The 23,053-nt window shown below is 49.9% G+C and overlaps 1 protein-coding gene across 3 annotated transcripts in view; it reads right to left on the reverse strand.

Annotated features, from left to right (window-relative positions):
* The window catches only part of ABO (ABO, alpha 1-3-N-acetylgalactosaminyltransferase and alpha 1-3-galactosyltransferase), a 37,919-nt gene extending 15,460 nt beyond the window's left edge, over positions 1–22,459 (reverse strand). For 2 of the 3 annotated variants that reach the window (XM_027556792.1, XM_027556791.1), the window contains exons 1-2: positions 21,571–21,674; positions 2,602–2,674 (exon numbers count right to left, since the gene is read on the reverse strand). In XM_027556792.1, the coding sequence (XP_027412593.1) occupies positions 2,602–2,674; positions 21,571–21,631 (134 nt within the window). In that variant the 5' untranslated portion in view covers positions 21,632–21,674. Of the gene's footprint in view, positions 1–2,601; positions 2,675–21,570; positions 21,675–22,350 lie in introns of those variants that run through there. The other variant, XM_027556793.1, reaches the window with a different exon arrangement.
* Between the last annotated feature and the right edge of the window lie 594 nt (positions 22,460–23,053).

Below are 23,053 nucleotides of genomic sequence, written 5' to 3' on the forward strand. Positions count from 1 at the left end.
TTCCAGCACTTGTTCTAGATGGGGAAACAGTGGAAACAGTGGCTGACTTTATTTTGGGGGGCTCCAAAATAACTGGAGATGGTGACTGCAGCCATGAAATTAAAAGATGCTTACTCCTTGGAAGGAAAGTTATGACCAACCTAGACAGCATATTCAAAAGCAGAGACATTACTTTGCCAACAAAGGTCCGTCTAGTCAAGGCTATGGTTTTTCCAGTAGTCATGTATGGATGTGAGAGTTGGACTGTGAAGAAAGCTGAGAGCCGAAGAATTGATGCTTTTGAACTGTGGTGTTGGAGAAGACTCTTGAGAGTCCCTTGGACTGCAAGGAGATCCAACCAGTCCATCCTAAAGGAAATCAGTCCTGAATATTCATTGGAAGGACTGATGCTGAAGCTGAAACTCCAATACTTTGGCCACCTGATGCGAAGAGCTGACTCATTTGAAAAGACCCTGATGCTGGGAAAGATTGAGGGCAGGAGAAGGGGATGACAGAGGATGAGATGGTTGGATGGCATCACGACTCAATGGACACGGGTTTGGGTGGATTCCGAGAGTTGGTGATGGACAGGGAGGCCTGGTGTGCTGTGCTTCGTGGAGTCACAGAGAGTCGGACACAACTGAGTGACTGAACTGAGCACTTGTTCTAAGAATCAGATATGGGGACAGGCTGCTTGCAGAGAACTGAGCGCTCCTGCTGGGGGACGATCGGATGGAGGCTTGGCCACCTGCCAGTGACTCTGCGGGACCAGCGTGGCCCCGAGACCCACAGCATGACAGAGGCGGCTCTGAGACGGAGATGGGCGCCCAGGGCAGTGCCGCAGCAATTCAGGAGGGGCCCTGTGCAAGCGAACAGCCCCCACGCAAGGCATGTCCCACCCTTCCCGACCCTGCACCAGATGTGTATGTGATGAGCTCGCTTTGTTGCTCAGACAAGACTCGCTCCAGGAAGCCCCAGTAAGTCCAATGCTGGCAGACCAAGGAGGGGTGGTCTCCCTCCCAGGAGTGCCAGGACATCCTGTACCCACTCCTGTGACAGCCAGTCACCTGTAACTGCCTGGCACCTGTCTTCTCCTAACAGACCTGACATCCTTCAGAACAAGGACCGTCCCATGGACACTGGCATCCTGGTGCCCTCCAAACCACCAGGCTCAAAGCAGGCACTCAGTAAACGCTCACAGAGGTGAGCGTCAGGCCTGTCCCGCTGCGCGTGCACTCTGTTTTCCAAAGCCTGCAATGCCTAGGCCGTCAGCCCTAAGACTGGATGCTCATCCTAAGGTACACTTTCCCTGAGGGACCCGGCAACCTGGGTTTGGAGTCTGGTGGAGGGGCTGGCACCCTGGCCTTGCCACTTCCTACTGTATGACCTTGGTCTCATTCCTTAACCTCTGGAGCCTCCTTTCCTGGGGTATAAAATGGGAATAATAATGCCTGTCTTGGGCTTTCCTGGTGGCTCAGTGGTAAAGAGTCTACCTGCCAATGCAGGAGACTCAGGTTTGATCCCTGGGTCAGGAAGGTCCGCTGGAGAAGGGAATGGCAACCCACTCCAGTGTTCTTGCCTGGGAAATCCCATGGACTGGGGAGCCTGGTAGGCTACAGTCCACAGGGTCACAAAAGTGTTGGACATGACTGAGTGGCTAAACCACAACAGTAATGACTATCTTACAGGTTGTGGAGAGAGCCTGGAAGACCCATCATGCATTCCCCTCAAGGCATCACACAGAATGAACACCCCATAAATGGAGGCTCTTTCTAACACATTTCTTTGCAAAAGTCATCAGTGACAAAGTGTATATAGCTCTAACAACTAACAACTAAATACATATGCAATCTGCAGTCTGAAACAGTAAATAAACATTCGGCACTCACTGCGCAACTGAGTCTGGGGGTAATTTCACCCTCTTGTGGAATAAGAACCAGAGTACTGAAAAAGTATTGACTAGCTTCTTTGAAGGGAATACACTTTTACAGCTGCCAGGTTTGTTTTAAAACATAAAATAGTGTATTCCAATGCAGTGAAAAGCTGTCATCTATTCTCCATAAATTTGTGTAAAGTGCGACGTGAGCCCCATGCGTGCCTGTGTGCTCAGTCACTTCAGTCGTGTCCGACTCTTTGTGAACATGTGGACGGTAGCCCGCCAGGCTCCTCTGTCCATGGAGATTCTCCAGGCAAGAACCCTGGAGTGGGTTGCCGTGTCCTCCTCCAGGGCATCTTCCTAACCCAGGGATCGAAACTGCGTCTCTTACATCTCCTGCATTGGGAGGCAGGTTCTGTACCATGAGTGCCACCTGGGAAGCCCTGTGAGCCCCTTTTGTTGATGTAATTGGTGTTTCTAAAAAGCTATGAGCACTGCCTTCCGGAGCCCTCCCCACCCGCAGTCACATTTATACCCACCTCCCAGGTGAGCCCATCACCTGCAGTTACAGCCACGCCTGTAAACCACCTGGGAGCAGAGCAAGGTGCTGGAGGGGAACCGGCGCCTCAGCCTTGCCCCGACGAGATCGGCACGATGGGAATTACGACGCCATTCACACCTGCTCCGGTCACTTAGGTCATGAGTCCCCTCCTCCACAGGGCCCCGGGCTGTCCCATCCTCCTTACCTGTAGAAGCCCAGAAGTACGGCAAAGAGCAGGATCAGACACAGACAGGACTTGGTGCGGTTTCCCCAGAAATCTGTGAAGAGGAAGTCTGGGTCACCTGGTGCCTGTCACCCTGTCGAGGCCAAAATCAGGCACTGGCCAGGGACGGCCTCTCCCTCCTTTACGCTCACAGGGCAGGTGGGTTGTAACCTCTCCTGGAGCCGTAATCCCACTGAACCTTGCCCTGCAGCCCCTGGGCACCTGCCTGGGCACTCCTGCTCATTAGCAGGCCCCTGGAGGCCAGGACCACGTGGACACTCCAGAGAAGCAGGTGCAATGGCCATGAGCTGACCAGCAGGGTGGGTGACGAGACACAGGACTGTGAGAGACAAAGGTCGCAAGTCCAGCTGCCAAGGGGGTTCCTAGCCTCCGAAATACCTGAATCCCTAATGCTGTAGGAGCTCCCACCAGGGTTACCTACAACAGAAACAGGCCCGGGAGACCCTGCAAGGATGCTACACTCCAGGGAACGTGCATGTTTGAAGGAAGCTGTGTCATATGTGCTGATACAGTCTTGGCTGGAGGTTGTGCGTTTAGCAAACCCCACGCTGGCGCGCTGCAGTCCACAGGGTTGCAAGGAGTCGGACACAACTGTGTGACTGATCAACATCCTGAATAAGCCCCCACCTGCGGCCAGCACACTGGGTCTCAGAGGCCCAAGTCTCATGTTGCAGCAGCCTGAGGGGCTCCCAAGTGTGAACTAAGAAAAGTATGTACATCGGGTGCAGTCCAGAAACATTTACCAAAGAACCGCGTTTGGCCAAAGACAGACACGTCTGCTTCCTTTGACTAGGTGTGAAGATGAAAATGCCATGAAGATGAGATTTCTATTCACATATATATAGCCAAGGCACGGAAGCAACCTAAATGACCACCAACAGACGGATGGAGAAAGAAGATGTGGTAGGTATACAAGAATATGTACAATGGGACGGTACTCAACCATAAAAAGGAGCGAAATAACGCCACTTGCAGCAACACGGGTGCACCCAGAGGTTTTCACACTAAGTGAGGTGAGCTAGACGGAAAAAGGCAAATATATGGTATCACTTATAAAAGGTCCAAATGAGTAGGAATAGATCCACAGACAGAAAACAAGCTGATGGTTATCAAAAGGAAAAAGGGGGGAGAGGGATAAGTTAGGAGTTTGGGATTAACATATACACAGTATTATATATAAAATAGATAACCAAAAAGGACTGGTTGTATAGCACAGAGAGATTTACTCAATATTATATAATGACCTAGAAGGAAAAGGAATCTGAAAAAGAATATATATACATGTTATATGTGTGTGTGTGTGTGTATATATATAAAATTCAGACTGAAATTGAAGGAAGTAGGGAAAACCACTAGACCATTCAGGTATGACCTAAGTCAAATCCCTTATGATTATACAGTGGAAGTGAGAAATAGATTTAAGGGCCTAGATCTCATAGATACAGTGCCTGATGAACTATGGAATGAGGTTCGTGACATTGTACAGGAGACAGGGATCAAGACCATTCCCATAGAAAAGAAATGCAAAAAAGCAAAATGGCTGTCTGGCGAGGCCTTACAAATAGCTGTGAAAAGAAGAGAAGCAAAAAGCAAAGGAGAAAAGGAAAGATATAAACATCTGAATGCAAAGTTCCGAAGAAGAGCAAGAAGAGATAAGAAAGCCTTCTTCAGCAATCAATGCAAAGAAATAGAGGAAAACAACAGAATGGGAAAGACTAGGGATCTCTTCAAGAAAATCAGAGATACCAAAGGAACATTTCATGCAAAGATGAACTCGATAAAGGACAGAAATGGTATGGACCTAACAGAAGCAGAAGATATTAAGAAGAGATGGCAAGAATACACAGAAGAACTGTACAAAAAAGATCTTCATGACCCAGATAATCACAATGGTGTGATCACTGACCTAGAGCCAGACATCCTGGAATGTGAAGTCAAGTGGGCCTTAGAAAGCATCACTATGAACAAAGCTAGTGGAGGTGATGGAATTCCAGTTGAACTATTCCAAATCCTGAAAGATGATGCTGTGAAAGTGCTGCACTCAATATGCCAGCAAATTTGGAAAATTCAGCAGTGGCCACAGGACTGGAAAAGGTCAGTTTTCATTCCAATCCCAAAGAAAGGCAATTCCAAAGAATGCTCAAACTACCGCACAATTGCACTCATCTCACACACTAGTGAAGTAATGCTCAAAATTCTCCAAGCCAGGCTTCAGCAATATGTGAACCGTGAACTTCCAGATGTTCAAGCTGGTTTTAGAAAAGGCAGAGGAACCAGAGATCAAATTGCCAACATCCGCTGGATCATAGAAAAAGCAAGGGAGTTCCAGAAAAACATCTATTTCTGCTTTATTGACTATGCCAAAGCCTTTGACTGTGTGGATCACAATAAACTGGAAAATTCTGAAAGAGATGGGAATACCAGACCACCTGATCTGCCTCTCGAGAAATGTGTATGCAGGTCAGGAAGCAACAGTTAGAACTGGACATGGAACAACAGACTGGTTCCAAATAGGAAAAGGAGTTTGTCAAGGCTGTATATTGTCACCCTGTTTATTTAACTTATATGCAGAGTACATCATGACAAACGCTGGACTGGAAGAAACACAAGCTGGAATCAAGATTGCCGGGAGAAATATCAATAACCTCAGATATGCAGATGACACCACCCTTATGGCAGAAAGTGAAGAGGAACTCAAAAGCCTCTTGATGAAAGTGAAAGTGGAGAGTGAAAAAGTTGGCTTAAAGCTCAACATTCAGAAAACGAAGATCATGGCATCCGGTCCCACCACTTCATGGGAAATAGATGGGGAAACTGTGGAAACAGTATAAGACTTTATTTTTCTGGGCTCTAAAATCACTACAGATGGTGACTGCAGCCATGAAATTAAAAGACGCTTACTCCTTGGCAGGAAAGTTATGACCAACCTAGATAGCATATTGAAAAGCAGAGACATTACTTTGCCAACAAAGGTTCATCTAGTCAAGGCTATGGTTTTTCCTGTGGTCATGTATGGATGTGAGAGTTGGACTGTGAAGAAGGCTGAGCACTGAAGAATTGATGCGTTTGAAGTGTGGTGTTGGAGAAGACTCTTGAGAGTCCCTTGGACTGCAAGGAGATCCAACCAGTCCATTCTGAAGCAGATCAGCCCTGGGATTTCTTTAGAAGGAATGATGCTAAAGCTGAAACTCCAGTACTTTGGCCACCTCATGCGAAGAGTTGACTCATTGGCAAAGACTCTGATGCTGGGAGGGATTGGGGGCAGGAGGAGAAGGGGACGCCAGAGGATGAGATGGCTGGATGGCATCACTGACTCGATGGACGTGAGTCTGAGTGAACTCCGGGAGTTGGTGATGGACAGGGAGGCCTGGCGTGCTGCGATTCATGGGGTCGTAAAGAGTCGGACACGACTGAGTGACTGATCTGATCTGATCTGATATATAAAATACCGAATCACTTTCCTGTACACCTAAAATGAGCACAATATTGTAAATCAACTATACTTCAATTAAAAAAATAAAAATTAAAGACAACAAAAGCTTGAGCTTATACAAGTTTACAATGAATTTGGTAACACTGTGTTATATAATTCTGTATAAACTCTATGTGTCCCATATTTTCAATGTTTAAGGGAACTTGATATGCCCAGTTTGGGTTTGATTTAATGGATGGAGAAGATTTTCAAGTGCATAGGGAGATTTTGTACTTGAGAGCCTTCTGTTCCGTCTTGTGTGTCTGAGAGAATTAGATGAATCCAGCTTACAATCATAGTTTAAAACAAATTATGCTGTGTGGAAAAATCCAGATAGGAGCAAGTACTTACTGGAAGATTCCATTTATATATGATTCTGCTGCTACTGCTGCTAAGTCGCTTCAGTCGTGTCCAACTCTGTGTGACCCCATAGACGGCAGCCTACCAGGCTCCCCCGTCCCTGGGACTCTCCAGGCAAGAACACTGGAGTGGGTTACCATTTCCTTCTCCAATGCATGAAACTGAAAAGTGAAAGTGAAGTCGCTCAGTCGTGCCCGACTCTTAGCGACCCCATGGACTTCAGCCTACCAGGCTCCTCGGTCCATGGGATTTTCCAGGCAAGAGTACTGGAGTGGGGTGCCATTGCCTTCTCCAATATATGATTCTAGGGAATGCAAATTGATCTGTAGTGCCAGAAAACAGAACAGTGGTTGCCTGGGGATGGCGGTGGGCAGAGCATGGCAGAGAGAAGTTGCAAATGAGCACAGGACTCTTTGGGGGGTGAGAGTTATATTAATTTTCATAATTGTCATGATGGGTATTGCAGGTGTACACGTCAAAGTTATTAGATTCTATAGTTTCTAAATTAATGTGTAGTTTGTTACATGTCTACTTTACCTCTATAAAGCTGCTTTTAAAAAAAGAAAAAGAAAAGAAATGCATCCAGATTGGAAAGGAAAAAGCAGATCGGTCTGTATTCCCATACTACATGTTCATCTCTGTAGAAAATCTGATGGAATCTATTTTAAAAAAACCATTAGAATTAACAAGTGAGCAGGTGAGTTTAGCAAAATGGCAGGATACAAGGTCAGCATACAAAAACCAATTGTTATTATCAACAACCTCAGATATGTAGATGATACCACTCTAACAGCAGAAAGCAAAGAGAAACTAAAGAGCCTCTTGATGAGGATGGTAGAGGAGAGTGGAAAGCTAGCTTGAAACTCAACATTCAAAAAACTAAAGTCTTGGCATCTGGTCCCACCACCTCATGCAAATAGGAGGGGAAAAGTGGAAGCGGTGACAGACTTTATTTTCTTGTGTATAGATTGGCGATCTGTACACAGAAATGATGAACTTTGTTCCATGTACAAACATTAACTGCAATGGATCATAGACAAAGATATAAGAGCTGAAGCTATAAAACATTTAGAAAAAAATAATACAACTTTTATGGCCTTGGACGAGGTAAAGATTTCTTAGATACAACACCAAAAGCAATAACCAGAAAAGAGAAATTCATAAATTGGATTTAATCAAAATGAGTAACTTCTGCTCTGTCAACAACACAGGAGAATAAAAAAACAAATCAGCCAGGAAAAGATTATTTCCAAGTCACATATCTGATAAAGGAGCCGCATCTAAAACCCAATTGTATGAAAACACACACATATTATTTTTATTGTTGTGATGGACGGGCAGGCCCGGTGTGCTCCAATTCATGGGGTCACAAAGAGTCGGACACGACCGAGCGACTGAACACGACTGAACTGAACTGAACTGTCTAGTCCCCCAGTCATGTCCAACTCTTTGTGACCCATGGACTGCAGCACACCAGGCCTCCCTGTCCCTCACCATCTCCCAAGGTTTGCCCAAGGTCATGCCCATTGCATCGGTGGTGCCATCCAGCCGTCTCATTCTCTGACACCCTCTTCCTTCTGCCCTCAATCTTACCCAGCATTGGGGAGTTTTCCAATGAGTCAGCTTTTCACATCAGATGACCAAAATACTGGAGTTTCAACTTCAGCATCAGTCCTTCCAACTAGTATTCAGAGTTGATTTCCCTTAAGATTGACCGTTTTGATCTCCTTGCAGTCCAAGAGACTCTCAGGAGTCTTCTCCAGCACCACAGTTTAAAGGCATCAATTCTATACATAGGGTTAGCCAAAAAGTTCATTCAGGTTTTTCAATAAAATCTTACAGAAAAACCTTTGGCCAACCCAATACATATATGTATGATCTGAACACACGTGACTTCATTAAAGAAGATATAGAGATGTCAAAAAAAAGTTTATGAAAAATGTTCATCATTAGTCATTAGAGAAATGTACGTTAAAATCACAGTAAAAGAAATTTCCTGACGGCCCAGTGGTTGGGACGCTGCACTTTTACTGCCAAGGATGCTGGTTCAATCCCTAGTCGGGGAACTAAGATCCCACCATCCACATGGTGAGGCTGAAAAATGAATTAATTAAAATTAAAAGGAAATCATTTTCAAGTATAAAATAACACCATAGTAATATACTGTTATATATCTACTAGAATTTAAAAGGTCAATAATACCAAATGATGGTGAGGATATGAAGCAACTGAAACTCTCTGTGATAACCTAGACGAGTGAGAGATGGGAGAGAGGCTCAAGAGGGAGGGGACAGGCGTGTACCTATGCTTGATTCACGTTGATGTGTGGCAGAAACCAACACAATATTGTAAAGCAATTATCCTTCAATTAAAAATAAATAAATAAATAAATGTTTCTAAGAAATTCTCATATGCTTGTGTGGGGGGGTTGTAGTATTACCCAACTGCTCTGAAAAAGTTAGGCATTTCCTCCCAGATGACCCAGCCTTTCCAGCAGAAATGAAAGCGTGTGCGCACAAAGACTGATGCAGCAGCTTTATTTGTCACAGCGAAGAATTCAAATGTCCATCAACAGATGGAAGGACATGCAAATCGATGTGTGCCTGCACCACAGCAGAAAGAATGAACTGGATACACAGATCTGCGTGGAGGATTTGCAAAATAATGAGAGGCCAGATGAGGAGGAATCATTACTGTACAGTTGCCTGTATATGAAATTCTGGAAGATGCACAGTAGTCTATAGGGACAGAAAGGGGGCTGTGGCTTGTGTGGCAGGGGTGGGCAAGGTGGAACGGGGCACAGAAGGGCAAGAGGAAACTGTAATGGTGACAGGTTCATCTGTTACCCCAATTGTGGTGATAGCTTCACGGAGGTACACAGATGTTACACGTTTATCCAACAGCACACTCTGAATACGTGTAGCTTATTGTTGCTGGGTTTTAGTCGCTAAGTCATGTCCGACTCTTTGGGACCCCGTGGACTGTAGCCCACCAGGCTCTTCTGTCCACAGAATTCTCCAGGCAAGAAAACTGGAGTGGGGTGCCATTTCCTTCTCCAGGGGATCTCCCAGACCCAGGGATGGAACCCTCAATTATATGTCGATTATTCCTGAAGCTGTTTTAAAAATAAAAACAATGAAGCCACAGCGAGGTCCCGCTTCTCACCATCAGATGGAGAAAAGACCAGCGATGATGGACGCTCTGCGGGAGGGACTGAGTGGACTGCGTGGACCGCACCTGCTCTCACCTTGGTGTGGCACTTTCTCAAGGCAGGGTAGGAGCCGGGAGAAGGGCGAGCAGGCATGTCACCCCTAAGAGGGTGAAAACTGACCCTTGGGGTGCAAAAAACCTTGGACATCAATGATGTGTGGCCTTCCAAAGCTTAACCTGACTCAATAGTGAAGTCGCTCAGTTGTGTCCAACTCTTTGCGACCCCATGGACTGTAACCTACCAGGCTCTTCTGTCCATGGGATTTTCCAGGCAAGAGTACTGGAGTGGGGTGCCATTTCCTCAATAAGATCTTCTAAAATATTTTCCATTAAAGTGCCGTAGCTGTGTGTGTGTAGGTGGGGGGCGAGCGAGAAACACCGCTGTAGAGAGTAGAGAGGGTAGAACCCACAACGAAGGCAGATGAGACAGTACCTGCCCAGAGGCAGATTCAGCAAGTGACCTTGCAGATTCAGTTCTGAGCAGCTACAGGGCAGAGGAAGCTGCACACGAGTAGAGTGACTGGTAGGCTTGGTATGTGAGGGCAAAGGACCGGTAGCAACCCAAGGGTTCCTCGGGGGCGGGGCTGTGCTGATTAAATTGGCTTTGGTGTGTCCAACAAAGCATACTATACAACCGTCAAAAAAATGCGGTTGGAATTTATAAGTCGTGCTTCAAGCAAAGTACAGAACAGTGCAAGTAATATTCTACCCATTGTGCAAGAAAAGAGGGTGGAAAGGACATGTAATCATATTAACTTACATTTACATTAAAAAAAAAAACCTAAAAGGCAGCAGCAAGGAGATCCAACCAGTCCATCCTAAAGCGGATCAGTCCTGGGTGTTCACTGGAAGGACTGATGCTGAAGCTCAAACTCCAATACTTTGGCCACCTGATGTGAAGAGCTGACTCATTTGAAAAGACCCTGATGCTGGGAAAGATTGAAGGTGGAAGGAGAAGGGGATGACAGAGGATGAGATGGCTGGATGGCCTAACCAACTCAATGGACATGGGTTTGGATGGACTCCGGGAGTTGGTGACGGACAGGGAGGCCTGGCATGCTGTGGTTCATGGGGTCACAAAAAGTCGGACATGACTGAGCGACTGAACTGAACTGACTGAACTGAAAAGGCAGCGCAAGAAATAAATGCAAAATGTTGTGCATAAAGAGCAGGGGAGCAGTATTCTCGGTGGCCAGGTGGACGTGATGTGTACTTTATCGTCTGAAGAATCATTGTTATTTTTTAACCAGGTAATGTACAGTGTGTTAGTCGCTCAGCCATGTCTGACTCTCTGTGACCCCATGGACTGCAGCTCGCCAGGCTTCTCTGTCCATGAGATTATCCAGGCAACAATACTGGAGTGGGTTGCCATCTCCTTCTCCAAATATACAATAATGACATTAAATAAACATGTAAATAAACCAGAATAACATGTCACTTTTTAAATCCTGGAGAGGAGAAAAGCCCAAGTTTGACAAAAGATTTTCTTAATAGCCCTAAATGGAGGCAAATAAATATGACCCAATGAAGTGCTATGCATGGTTAAAAAGAACCACAGACAAAGTCAAAAGAAACCAAAATGGAGAAAAAAATGTTTACAACTCATGTCATAGAAAAATCCTAATTCCCTTAATAATACCTCCTATGACTTAATAAATATAAGCAATCGTTGAATTTTTCTTAAGGGCAAAGTGTGTGAGATGACAATGCATGTTGAAAGGCATTCAGCCTCATGATAGGAAGGGTGGGCAGATAAAGATTGTTTGAGACTCCAGTTCTCACCCACCGGGTGAGCAATGGGGTGTTGGCTGTGCCCTGGTGATAAGGTGTGTGCAGGACCAGGTGAGCAGGAACAATGGCCGTGACCAGAGCAGGGGTGTGGCAGAATATGACGTCTGTACATTGCTTACATTCTTCTTTTGACTTGTCTGCCTCTGGTGCCCCTCCCTTTTCATCTGAGCATCTCTTTAGAGAAAATCTTGGAAAAGAAAATCCTCTATTCCTGAGCCCTCCAACCCTTCTCCAGAGTCTTCTTAACCCTCACTAGCCAGCCTTTCACCCTGCACCTCACTGAAGCTTCCTTACACAAAGCCTCCAAGAGTCTCAGCTCCCTAATCCGATGTCTTCGTCCTTGTCTGAGTTAACGCATCAGCTGCAGTTGAACTCTTTGGGCTATTTCCCTTCGCTCTTCCTCGCCATGTAGCATGAGAACTGGAGGCTCCAGGCGTGGTCCTGGGCTCCCTCCTGCACCCGCACTCACCACCCAGGGGCTCCTAGAGCATTAAATATCATACCTATGCTGATGACCCTGCATATCTGCAGCCTTCACCGCTCTGTGGACCTGCGGACCAGGAAACTGGAATGGCCATTCCCACTGAGGGCACATCAACCTTATCATGGCCAAACAGGACGTACAGGTCCCCATCACCACACCTCCAAGGGGCACTCTTCCTGTCTGAGGATAGGGCATCACCATGCACATAAAGGTCCAAGACTGAGACTCCCTGGTGGTCTAGGGGTTACGAATCCGCCTTCCAGTGCGGGGGACGGGGGTTCAGTCCATGGCTGGAGAACTAAGGTCCCAGAGGTCATTACTGCTGTTTAGTCGCTAAGTAGTATCTGTCTCTTTTGCGAGCGCATGGACTGTAGCCCGCCAGGCTCCTCTGTCCATGGGATTTCCCAGGCAAGAATACTGGAGTGGGTTGCCATTTCCTTCTCCAAGGGGTCTTCCCGATCTAGGGATTGCACCCACATCTCCTGCATTGGCAGGAAGATTCTTTACCACTGAGCCCCACATGCCACAGGGCAATTAAACCCACGAGTCACAACTGGAGAGAAGCCCGTGCACCCCAACGAAAGACCCTGCGTGCCACGAGGAAGACCCTGTGTGTCACAACTAAGACTCGACACAGCCAAAAATAAATAAACGTTAAGAAAAGTCTGAGGCTGGGAATTCCCCAACGATCCAGTGGCTAAGACTCGGAGCTTTCACTGCTGGCCCCAAGTCCGAGCCCTGGTTGGTGGCCATAAAACAAAACAAAACAAAAAAACCCGAGGCATCTTTAACTCTTCCTTTTCCTGAATTCAGTTCACTGTCTCACCGTGTCAGTTCCAACTTCAAGATGTATCCCTGGTCATGTGGGAAAAGGTATGGCAGTTCTTCAAAAAAATCAAACATATAATTCTTTATCATCCAGCAAGCCTGCTCATGGGCATATACCCCAAAAGAGGTAAAAGCAGAGACTCAGACAGATATTTGGACACTGGTGTTCACAGCAGAATTATTCACAAGAGCCGAAACGAAGACACACCCCAACATCCATCGATGGATAAAGAAACCGTGGGGCATCAGTACTGTGGAATTCGAGCCAGCCTTACAAAGGCTTGTCGTGAGATGCAACAGGATCTTCTCTGGTGGCTTAGACGGTAAAGAATCTGCCCGCAATGCAGGGGACCCAGGTTCGATCCCTGGGTTGGGAAGATGCCCTGGAGAAAGAAATGGCAGCCCACTCCAGTATTCTTGCTTGGAAAATCCCATGGACAGAGGAGCCTGATGGGCTACAGTCCATGGGGTGGCAAAGAGTCGGACACGACTGATCGACTAACACTATCCCTTTCATGAGATACAACGTGGATGGACTTCAGGGACATCATGCCAAGTGGAGCAAGCCAGTCACCAGGGGCAAATCCTGTAGTTTCCCACTTCTCTGAGGTCCCTAGAGGAGTCACATCCTTAGAGGCAGAAAGTAGGTGGTAGGGGTCAGGGGCCGGGGCTGGGATGGAGCATAGAGTTTCCACTTGGGAAGATGAGACGTTCTGGAGACGGTGGTGGTGATGGCTGCATAATGTACTTAACGTCACAGGAATGTACACTTAAACGTGGTTTAGATGGTAAGTTTCTTGTTATGTATATATTACCACAATAATTCTTAAAAAAAAAAAAAAGTGGGCCGACAAATGGGGTGGGCTTGGAGGCTCATTTCCTGCCGCTGATGGGGCTCAGTGGCCCAGGCGAGCTGACGGGAGGGTGGGCTGAAGGTGGGTCCCGTCCAGCAAAGCCACATCCCGACCTCGAGGTTCCCCTGTTGGCATCTCCCCCGGCCCCATGCAGGATGGCTGGGGGCGTCGGGACACGTGCTCTGACTCTCTTCTCGTCCCTTCTCTCAATGGTGTTTGGCACACAGATCTGGATGGAATCTTCTCGGCCCACACCTTGTACAGTTCAGCTGCCCAGTGGCTCGGAGCTGGAAGCTGGTCTGGGTTCCTGGCACTTCCCAGCTGACTTCCTGAGCCCCCCGACTCCTCACCCACCTCTGAAACAGAGCGGGCTGCACAGGTGAACCTCAAATGACTGTTCTGAGGCAAAGTGCAAGAAGCTCTCCTGTGCTCCCACAAAGGCATAGGGCTACCAGCTCAGGACGGGGAAGTGAGCCCAGAAGGTGGGGTGCAGTGAGGTGAGCTGGACCAGAGAGAGGAGGAGAGGCCGGATGATGGAAGAGACCATGGAAGGCTCCTGGCGTTGGAGGATCCAGGGAGCCTGGAAGCTGGGCCGCCAGGCCCCAGGGTTGGACTGGATATGGCACTTGGGCACGACAACAAGCAAGCTGTCATGGTGTTTGTCCTGAGTCGCACGTCCAGGGAGGGAGAGGGTGTGGGGATGGAGTAGGGAAGAGGTCTCGAAGGCTGCACTTCCCCGACAGGTTCTTGAAATCTGTGCCCTGACACCGCCAAACCACACCCAGAGGTGTCCCGGGGCTGCTGCCAACAGGTCAAGTGAGATGAACAAAGAACACTTTATCAACCACTAACCAAGGAAGCCAGAGATTTTTAATTTCAAATATTCAAAGCAAGATCAAACCAGTCAATCCTAAAGGAAAGCAATCCTGAATATTCATTGGAAGGACTGATGCTTCCAGTACTTTGGAGCCGACTCGTTGGAAAAGACCTTGATGCTAAGGCAAGATTGAGGGCAGGAGGAGAAGGGGACGACAGAGGATGACATGGCTGGATGGCATCACTGACTCGATGGACGTAAGTTTGAGCAAGCTCCAGGAGGTGGTGAGGGACAGGGAGGCCTGGCAGGCTGCCGTCTATGGGATCAAAAAGTCAGACTTGACTTGCTGACTGAACAACGACGGCAATTCACAGGGCCTCAGGTGTCCCCTAGGCCACCCTGAACTTCCTCCTTGGAAACAGTGCTCCTCCTTTCTTAGTGCTCAGGCGAGGGGAGGAAATAGAGGGCTTTGCAGAGGACAGTGTGAGCATCACCGTCCCCCAAGAATTCATTACAGGAGCTCCAGCCAGGGAGGAACTTTCCATAGAAGGAACAGCCTTGCCCAAAGTCATGTAGAACTCCTGGCAATGTCAGGGCTCAGATCCAGGCCAGGGTGACCGTCTGCCTGGCTTGCATGAGGCCAGTGGAGTCCCTGTTCAGACTAAATGTCTGAACAAGGAGTGAAAGAAAGTAAAAGTGTCAGTCACTCTGTTGTGTCCGACTCTTTGGGACCCCGTGGACTCTAGCCCGCCAGGCTCCTCTGTCTGTGGGATTCTCCAGGCAAGAATACTGGAGTGGGTTGCCGTTTCCTTCTCCAGGGGATCTTCCTGACCCAGGGATCGAACCCGGGCCTCCCGAATTGAGGGCAGACTCTTTATTGTCTGAGCCCCCAGGGAATCCAAGGGAGCGTGGACGATGCTCCCAATCTCATAGGTAAGAAGGAAATTCAGAGGACACCCTGACTCTCTTCTGATAACAGCCTCCTGGTAAACGTCTCCAGGATGGATTTCATTTCTAGAAGCGTTTTTAGTTGCAGGTTAATCAACACAGAAGGATCCTCTTCTAAGTCAGAAGAAACATCTCTGGGATGTATCCCTAAAAAAATGGACATTTTAAAAATAGATGGGCAGAAAAGGAAAAAAAATTTGAAGTCTACTGTGATTGCCTGGCATTTAGATAAATTGGGGCTATGGAGGAAAATGACCTGAATATGGGTCTCTAAATTACAGTACTATCTTGCAATTGGATCTTTACTGTTGCAAGATGGGAAGATGAACTGAGGTTCTATATGTCCAAGACTTCATGGTCCTTTACCAAAACCCCACTCTGTGTGTCTCCTGTAGTGAAAAGCCTGGGGAGTCGGAAAGCACTCCCAACATGTTAGGTGAACTCCTTCTAACCCTCTCCAATCTTTCCCCTGCTTCTTCGGAGCCACCTGCTTCCCCAGATCCCTCTGACCAACCCCTCACCCCACCTATGTTCCTTTATAGTCTCCATTACCCCAGGAGGGAGAGACTAGTCCCTCGGGGTGATTCATAATGGGACTTCCTATAAGCCAGAGTCGGGAATAGGATGTCCTCTTCAGGAAGTTGGTGAAGGACAGGGAGGCCTGGCGTGTCGCAGTCCATGGGGTCACAAAGAGCCGGACACGACTGAGCGACTGAGCTGAACTAACTTAGGGAAGTGGCAAAGGGCAAAAGGACATCCAGTCAGAGGACATGTACCCTTCTCTTTGACTTAACCCCATGTAAACAGCGACTGAGCCCGTTTTCAGAAGACCTAGTAAGTTTGTTGAAAGGTTTCAGGCCCTAACTCTGGCCTGTAACTTGGAAGGGTGTCCAAATAGTCTTATCTACTTGCTGTACCCTTGAGGAAAAACAGAGAGCCTGGGCGGCAGCCCAGGGGTACCGGGAGCCAGCATGGGAGTTCCCACCCATGACAAAGGACATGCGGAGAGGCCTGATATGCAAAGGCGAGTCAGGACTCGAGGGCCCCCCGGATCTGCCTGAGCGTCTACCCCAAAACCAGAATCTGTCTGTTTTACTATTTTACGACTTTCTTTTTTTTTTTTTTTTTAACTATTTTACGACTTTCACCAACTCCTCTGACATTAACGGGGGGCTATCCCCGATCACCTTTTCTTTGAAGAAAATCAACTTAAAGCTCTAGTTAATTAGCCTCCTGGGCATATTAAGAGTATTTCAATCCAAACCCCTCAGATGGCTCTCTAACTTGCCTGACAGGTTTACCTGGATGGAATGACGGGAAGCTTAAGATATTCAAATAGTATAGAGAAATTGTTAGAATGGAACTAGCAGAATATTTCATTGTTGAGCCAATGCTTGCCACATCCCCTATATTGTGTATATTAATTAATATAGTTGGTATATAGAAGAAGTAAGTAGTGGCCTTGGTGCTAACAACCTTAGACCCTTAAGGTAATAAATTCTTTCCTTGCTGTGAGCTCACTGCACCTTTGTCCTATAGGAATGCAACTTTATCTAACACTTTCAAAGGATGGCGCCAAACTTTAAAATAATTACTCTTAGAAAAAACAAGTTTTCTGGTTAACTAACCTTTATCAGGACAAAGACTCCTAAAATGTTAATAGGCCTTCTGGCCAGAAGATGATGTAAATCACCTAAAGCATTTGTATACGATAAGTTTGCAGAAAAGAAAGCCTGGTCTCGATAAGGATCAAAGACTGCTGACTTTGCACGATTTCACACCCCCTGTTATCCTCTATGCACAACTTAAGGTATATAAGCTCCCTTTGAAAATAAAGCTACTGGGCCTTGCTCACCGAAGCTTGGTCTCCCCACGTTGTTCTTTCTTGCTTCCTTTTCTCTCCTTTTCTCCTCTGTTCTTCCTTCAGGATGGCTGATTCGGAGCGTGGGGGCTCTCTGAGACCACTTACCTGCCTGGGCTTCTAAGACGCACTCCAAAAGGTGCCTAAGGTGGGGCACCTTCAGCTATTCAAGAGGGTGCCTGCGGCCTCCGTGGTCAGAGCAAGTTCGGTGTCACGAACTTTATTGGTTTCCCACATAAACCAGTCAGGTCAAGCCTCTGTCTCTTTCTCCTTTTAACTATCCTTTCGCCAATGCCGTCCTCCTGAGGATATCCCTGGATCCAACCGGGGCTGGACCCCGGGACAGGGACACACTGACGAGGACCGACCCGAACGTTCTGATGTGGGTGGGGACGCGGTCTCACGTCGGGAATCCTGAGGGCATTGCAGTTCCTGGGAACGGACAGAAGCCGGCGAACACTTGCTACGGTGTGTACAGAAGAATGAGAAAGTGCATCAAAAAGTCAGTTAACTATGAAAAGGCTAAAGGAGCAACCCAAGAAGGAAAAAGAAAATTCAGCCCTCTTTCAGGGATGGCCTGTGGTTTTTAAAAAAAAATCTACTGACCTCGATCCATCCACTCCTGAGGGGTCAGTCCCTGCTGGGACAACATTTTATCAGCCATCCTGCCCCTGATAGCAGGCGGAGACTCCAAAAGTTACAATTCGGCCCACAAACCCCGATGCCCCAGCTCCTAGAGAGACCTCTGGGCTATTTAATAATCCAGATCAAACCGAGGAGGAAGAGAGAACCTGGCGTGCAAACAGGCTGGCCAGGGCCCGAGCTAAACTGACGGCCACGCTGTTAGCCATGCAGCCTCAGGACAACCCAAGGGGGCCACGGAAGTCCAACCGTCCTCCTGGAGGTAAAACCAGCAGGGGTTATGCTTCAAATATCGGTCAACTGGCCACTGGGCCAAAAGTGCAAAAAAAAAAGACCCCCCTGGTCCCTGCCCAGTCTGTACACGGTCCTCGGAGGTGGGACTATCCCCTCCCAAAGCGGGAGGGACTCCCACTCCCCAGACAGCTGTGCTGGACGACTAAGGCCGCTTGGGGCTTCTGGTGACGCCCCTCAACAAGCTGTCTGTCTCCATCAAGAAGCCGTGGGTGGTCCTTGACGCGGCAGGTAAGAAGACTGACTTTTTAAATCAATACGGAGCCACTTACTCTGTCCTGACTTCTCCCTCTGGACCTCTTCCCTCTAAAACCTGCACAGTAACTGCTGTTGATGGAAAACCTTGAAGCAGTTGCTCCCCTGGGCCTCTCACTTGCCAATCGAACACACACTCTGTAGCTGTGCCTGAGCTTCCTACCCACTACTGGAGAGGGAAGTCGCTCAGTGTCCGACTCTGCGACCCCGTGGACTGTAGCCCACCAGGCTCCTCCGTCCACGGGATTTTCCAGGCAAGAGTACTGGAGTGGGGTGCCATTTCCTTTTCCAGAGGATTTTCCCGACCCAGGGGTTGAACCCGGGTCTCCCACATCGTAGGCAGACACTTTACTGTCTGAGCCACCAGGGAAGTTCTCCCCACTACTGGGGAGAGACCATAATATGGCTGCCTCTCAGCCATATGACAATTAGGAGACCCCAGGCAGCCCTTGTTCTTGACTCTGAATAAGAAAGATCACTCGCAAGAGCAAGATCCTATTCCCTGATGTTTGGGGCAAAAGAATCCTTGGGAAGTCCATAAATATCCAACCTGTAAAAATTAACCTTAAGCCAGAAGCCACTTATCCTAATAAGACATAAAGTTGGGAGCAAAAAAAAGTTTGCAACCCCTCACAGATAAATTCTTAAAACATGGCCTCTTAGTACCCCATCAGTCTCCACAGTGAACAAGTGTTAGTCTCTCAGTTGTGTCTGACTCTGCAACTCCATGGACCGTAGCCCGCCAGGCTCCTCTGTCTGTGGAATTCTCCAGGCAAGAATGCTGGAGTGGGTAGCCACTCCCTTCTCCGGTGGATCTTCCCAACCCAGATTCTTCACTGTCTGAGCCACCAGGGAAGCCCCGTGCAATATCCTAATTCTGCCCGTTGTTCAGTCAATGGGGGAATGTCGAATAGTACAAGACCTTAGAACTGTGCAAGGCAGGTGGTCCTTATCAGTCCCCCCCGTGGCCCCTGAGTGGGTTGCCATTTCCTTCTCCAATGCATGAAAGTGAGAAGTGAAAGTGAAGTTTGTGTCTACTAGGCTCCAAAGTTTCAAGTAAGGCTCATGATGACTCAAGGAGTTCAACCCATTCCTGTGGAGGGTGGTTCAAGTCCCTGCAGGCCCTTGGCACAGTCAGCAAGGGACTTCTACACCTCTCGGGAAACCTAGGGTCTCCGGGAAGACCAGCAGGAAGAAGTTTCAGAAGGAGAGACCGCCGGTCCCTAACCCCTTACGAATAAGGGTGTAGAGTCTCTCAGTGGGAAGTGAGACAGGCTGGGACGCGGGAGACGACGCGGGACCCTTTTCTGCAATACTTGCCCCTGGACACACCTCTCCTCCAGCAACAAGACACAAAGAATTTCTATGGCACTAAAAATAACTTCATGCACGCACAGTTGGGGTAAATTCTGGACAAAAGATACAAAAAAAAAAAAAAAAACAAACCAACCCTTAGTTATCACCTCAGAAAAGCCAGGAACAAAAGCAGGGGATTGGGAACAAAAGCAGGGGATTGGGAGCAAAAGCAGGGTAGCCCGCATGCACCCTGCTCACAATAGCACCTGAGGGGTGGGCGAACCAGCCCTGCAGTCCCACGCCTGGACACACCCCTACCCTCAGCCCACAAAAGGAACAAGCCTGCCCACCCCCCACACCCCCAGTAAGCAAGCAAGCAAGGGAATCTGTTACTTCTCACTACCCTCTGCTGCCGCAGACCCCCCAGTAAAACCTTGCCTGAACTTCTCTGGCCTCTGGTCAATCTCTACTGTCCGGCCTCTGGTCAATTTCTGTTGACTGGGAAAGGCCGAGAGCCCTGGTTCCCGCGGCTCCCACGCACCACCCTCACAAGGGCCTCTCTGCTTGGGTCGTGAAGAGCAGACTGAGGACACATGGCTTCAGGGAATCAGTACAAACTCGAGCCACTTGAGCCGGGAACACCCAGTGCGTCCTTCCCAGTCTGTTTGGGAAAAGGATTTCTTCCAGGAGCTCTACCCGGCAACCCAGCCTCAGCCAAGTCAGTCTGCCTCCTTCCATCAGTGAAAGAGAACTTCCGTGTCAACTGTCAGAAAAAAGAGGCGGCCGTGCACCCTGGTCTTCCGAGAGAGTGTGACCCCCAGGCACCCAGGGGCTCCCGTGAGCAGGCAGAGGACTGGGTCTTGCTCCCACTGACCCCTGAAGGACGGCGGGAGTCCCGCCTCCCTCCACTGTCTCCTCCTCGCATGTGGTGGCAGGCATCCCCTACGGCCAGTCCCCCCGACCTCCGGTCCCTGGAGCCAGGAGGGCGCAGAGAGAGGGATCCAGGTTGGTCCTGGTCGCCTCTCCGACCCTCCCAGCTTCCCACCAGGGCCGCCTCCTCCTGCTCTGGGTTGGCGGGTGGCCGGGAGGGCAGGGGAGACTTCCTAGGCGTCTGGAAAGCCCAGAGCCCCCAGGTCCCTCCCTACCTTCCTCCACCGGTCAAGTAAGGGGAGACTCCAGGAGCTGGGGTTTGACCGCAGCCCTGGTTAGTCCCCGGGAGAAGGGGACCCACAGAGCGGGTTTTCCCATTCATGCCTCGGACCGCTGCTCTGGCAGGTTCATTGCAACCGGCCCCAGATGAGGTGAATGAACAGTGCCTGGGTCGGCCCGGGACACACGCATACAAGAGTCAGGTCCCAGTGTCCTGGCCTGCCCCCAGGAGTGGCCCCCGGCTACAGGGTGCCCCGCCCCCCACCCCCAGCTGGAGCTTGGGTTGCACACCAGCGCCCCACTATCCTGCCTCGCACTGTGGGTGCTCACTGAGCTGGGCTCTGTGAAGGGGGCACATGAATGGCCCCGTGCGGGGTTCCTGAGGAGTCCAGGTGCCCGGCAGTCCCCTTGCCCGTAGAGACTGGGTTTTGCATGAGCAGTCACAGGGGCTGGGCGGGCCCACCCAGGGCTTAGGAGGGTGGGGATGAGAGCAGGCGGTTCCCAGAAGAGAGAGGAGTGGTTGCCAGGAAGCCACAGGGCGGGGCAGGAGAGGGCCAGGCTGAGCCTCCACCCCCACCCCGGGGGCATAGAGCACCCTAGCAGCACGCGGCCCCTTCCTCCTCCTCGCCCGCTCTGGTCCATTCCCCTCTGCCTCTCGACCCCCAGACTCACAGGTGGCCTTGGTTGACGCTGGCTCGTTGCTTCGGGTTGGGGCTGGGCTGGGCTCTGCCATCCAGGAAACAGTCTGTGCCTTCAGAGCTTCCTTGCCCCTTGGCCAGCTCCTCCTTCCCTCCCTCACTCCCTCCCTGCTTCCTGCTCTGTCCCCGCCCCCACCAACCCCCCACTCCCCAGATGTCCTGGGTTCCAACTTCCCACACTGGGACTTCGAGAGACTTTGACCCGGGAGGGCCTTTGACCGGGCAGTCTTCACAGCAGAAGGAAGTCCTTCGGTGACCATCTGCTCCCTCCTCTGGGGCCCAGACAAAGTGGAGGAAAGAGAGAGCTCCGGAGATGCGCCTGTTGGGGGTGCTTCTACCTGGGGGAGACCTGGCTGTCGAATCAGGACAGCTGCCCTCAAGGGTCTGCCCTCCACCCTCCACCACCCTGGGCACGTCCAGGCTCCTCTGTCCGTGGAATTCCCCAGGCAAGAATACTGGAGTGGGTAGCCAGTCCCTTCTCCAGGGGATCTTTCCTGCCCAGGGACTGAACCCCGGTCTCCTGCATGGCAGGTGGATTCTCTACCTGTCTGAGCCAGCAGAGAAGCCCTACTTCCCTGAGAGCCATCACCATTCCTGCCCGCGACCACCCACCACACACATAAAGCCTTCTCTGCACCCATCTCCTGGTTCAGGACCGCCGGCTCTAACCCCGCTGGGCACGCTTGGCCAGATGGTCAGATCCCTTGAGAGGTGCCCACCCCTGATCCTGGAGCCCTTGGCCCTCCCCACTCACCTCTGGGATCCATGGCTCCTGGGAGGACCTGCAAGCCAGGTGCTTGGAGATAGAGGCCGGGGATGGGAGGCTGCGGTCAGCGCAGTAGAAGCTGAAGGCAGCTTGGACCTCAGGCTCAGAGCCAGAGCTGAGGACTTAGGTCCAGCCCCTTCCCCAGGGCCAATCCTGCCTGTCCGTTCGGGGTGGGAGGAACCTCAGCAGCTCACCTGTTTGCCCAGATCTTCCCAGGGCCGCCAGCCAGGTCAGTCCCACGACGGAAACCAGACTTGTTGGCTGGATGCCCAAAGCTGGCTGCCCCCGTAGCTCGGGGGCAGTGACTTGCCCACACCTCAGATCACAGAGGGGCCCCGGGGGCCGCTCCCCCTGCTCGCAGGGCCAAGCCCTGCCCCGCGCTCTGGCCCTCAAGCCCAGCGAGGGGTGCTAGTGGTGGACCCCCGCTTGCCTCTCCCCCCCCCCGCCCCCTTCGCCGTCTCTCCACCCTGGGGACTGCTTTTCTCAAACACCTGTTGTCTCACCCGCCTGACGCTGAACAGCCCGGAGGCCCTGGACACTCGCTGGGCTCCGTCATCCTCTCTGGAGGGAAGCTTCTGGCCCCAGAGAATCCCAGCATTCGGGGGTAAAGGGGAGCTTCAGTGAAGTTGTCCCTGTGTCTCCTGGGGAGGTCCATCTGGGGAGCGGGAACCCCAGGCCGGTGGGCCTCATT

This window comes from Bos indicus x Bos taurus, chromosome 11, assembly GCF_003369695.1.
Source record: "Bos indicus x Bos taurus breed Angus x Brahman F1 hybrid chromosome 11, Bos_hybrid_MaternalHap_v2.0, whole genome shotgun sequence".
NCBI lineage: Eukaryota > Metazoa > Chordata > Mammalia > Artiodactyla > Bovidae > Bos > Bos indicus x Bos taurus.